Below are 1683 nucleotides of genomic sequence, written 5' to 3'. Positions count from 1 at the left end.
TGAGGAACGAGCCTTGCCAGCAGCTCTGCTTGTGATGCCCCTCTGATAGCTCTGTGTGTGTGTGTGTGTGTGTGTGTGTGTGTGTGCAGAGCAGCACTGCGGCAGGCTGTGATTGATGGTGTGTGTTAGGAAGCTGGAGTCACAGTCATGGCTGAGAGACTCCTCATTCTGCTGAGAGCAGCACTATTGCACACGTTTCTTTCTCTTTCGTTCTCAATATCTCTAATCTCTCTCCTTCATTCTCCCTTTTTTCTCTTCCTCCATCAGTTTGTTTATGTTCTTTTCTTCTTCCTATCCTTTGATTCTTTCCACTTCCTTCCTCTCTGCAGACCAAACACAGGCAAACAAGACACCTTGCCTCCTCTTGCCCCCTCTCTGTTTAGGTTTGTGATATTCTGCAAATGACCAAAACACTATCCCTCATCACATTTCCTCCTCTAGATTTTTAACCACCGAGTGACTTGCTTCCATCATCACGAGACCTTTCTTCCAATTCAAATCATGGCTGTCCTCCATCCCTCTCCGTTTCCTCCGACTGTTCCAACTACTGCAGCATTCATCACAATGCAGACAGCATTCAAATGAGTGCAGCACATTTGCTTTTTGCCTCACTGTATCCGTTATCTCCACCTCCGCTGCTCCTTCCCTCGCCTCTCCCAACAACACCTCCTCCGCTGCTCCTTCTCGCTACCTTTCTGAAGACAAAGGGCTCCTCGTTGTAGGCTGGGTTCAGTCCATTGTTCATCACCATACGTGTGCGGAACTCCTTGCGGATGGTGTCCGTCGGCAGCCCGTACATGTCGACCTCAACATATGTGCCGATTTTCTTGTCCGACAGGAACTGTCCAGAGAACACCTAAAGTGAAAAGGAAGACGGCATTATGAGTATTTTTTAAAGTTGTAGATTTCACAAGAACATTTTCTGGTGCAGTAGGTATGAGGTACAATCAAGCACCATCTACTAGAGTAAAGATATGTGTAATATAAGATAACGGCTGATTTCTTATTGATAATATAGCTTTGTGCTAAATCACTGATTTTCTTAACATTTATAGGATTTAACAGTTTTGCTGCATGATTGAAGCGTGAGATGACCTGACCTGTACGCTGCAGGTTGCAGCGATGACTCCATCCACAGGCGTCTCTGAGAAAGGATCAAACATCCTGTCTGACCGCCGCATGAAGTCAGGCTTCAGCAGGTACCTGACACACACACACAGACACAGACACACACACACAGACACACAGACACACAGACACAGACACACAGAAGATGAAGCAGGAAAATATACAAACAAAAATCAATCTGCCTTTTAGATGAAATGTGGGAGCACTGATGTTGTTCAATACATAATCCTAATAATTTCATACATTGTTTCTAAAATAATATCAGGAGTAAGGAGGTATGGCATGAGAAGGGACTAAGGCTTTGTGTGTGGGAGTGTGTTAACCCGGGGCCCAGCAGAGTGGTATTAGTAATGATGGGTGTCTGCACAAGCCCTGATCTTCCCACATATGAGATTTCCAGCATTAGCAGTAAAATCTCTGCCCTCGGGGACAGTATTAGAGCCGAGGGACGGAGAAAGGAAGAGATAGATGACTGCAGAGCGCCTCGGAGGCGGGTAAAGAGGAGTCCCGCTTCCCCAAAAGCACTCATCGGCTCTCACAGTAGATACGCTCGCC

At 46.3% G+C, this 1683-nt stretch overlaps 1 protein-coding gene across 1 annotated transcript; it reads right to left on the bottom strand.

Annotated features, from left to right (window-relative positions):
• Positions 1 to 6: 6 nt before the first annotated feature.
• Positions 7 to 1675, bottom strand: LOC116380737 (1-phosphatidylinositol 4,5-bisphosphate phosphodiesterase beta-4-like). The gene is made up of 2 exons (XM_031842615.1): positions 1101 to 1675; positions 7 to 856 (listed from the first exon to the last, which is right to left on the bottom strand). Exons 1-2 carry the CDS (start codon positions 1179 to 1181, stop codon positions 578 to 580), a joined length of 360 nt encoding a protein of 119 aa, XP_031698475.1. The 5' UTR covers positions 1182 to 1675; the 3' UTR covers positions 7 to 577.
• Between the last annotated feature and the right edge of the window lie 8 nt (positions 1676 to 1683).

The sequence above is a fragment of the Anarrhichthys ocellatus genome, unplaced genomic scaffold (genome assembly GCF_004355925.1).
Source record: "Anarrhichthys ocellatus isolate YVR2014 unplaced genomic scaffold, GSC_Weel_1.0 scaffold8595, whole genome shotgun sequence".
Classification (NCBI taxonomy): Eukaryota; Metazoa; Chordata; class Actinopteri; order Perciformes; family Anarhichadidae; genus Anarrhichthys; species Anarrhichthys ocellatus.
Note: the sequence above shows the minus strand (reverse complement) of the source record. Positions and strands in the feature narration are given on the sequence as shown.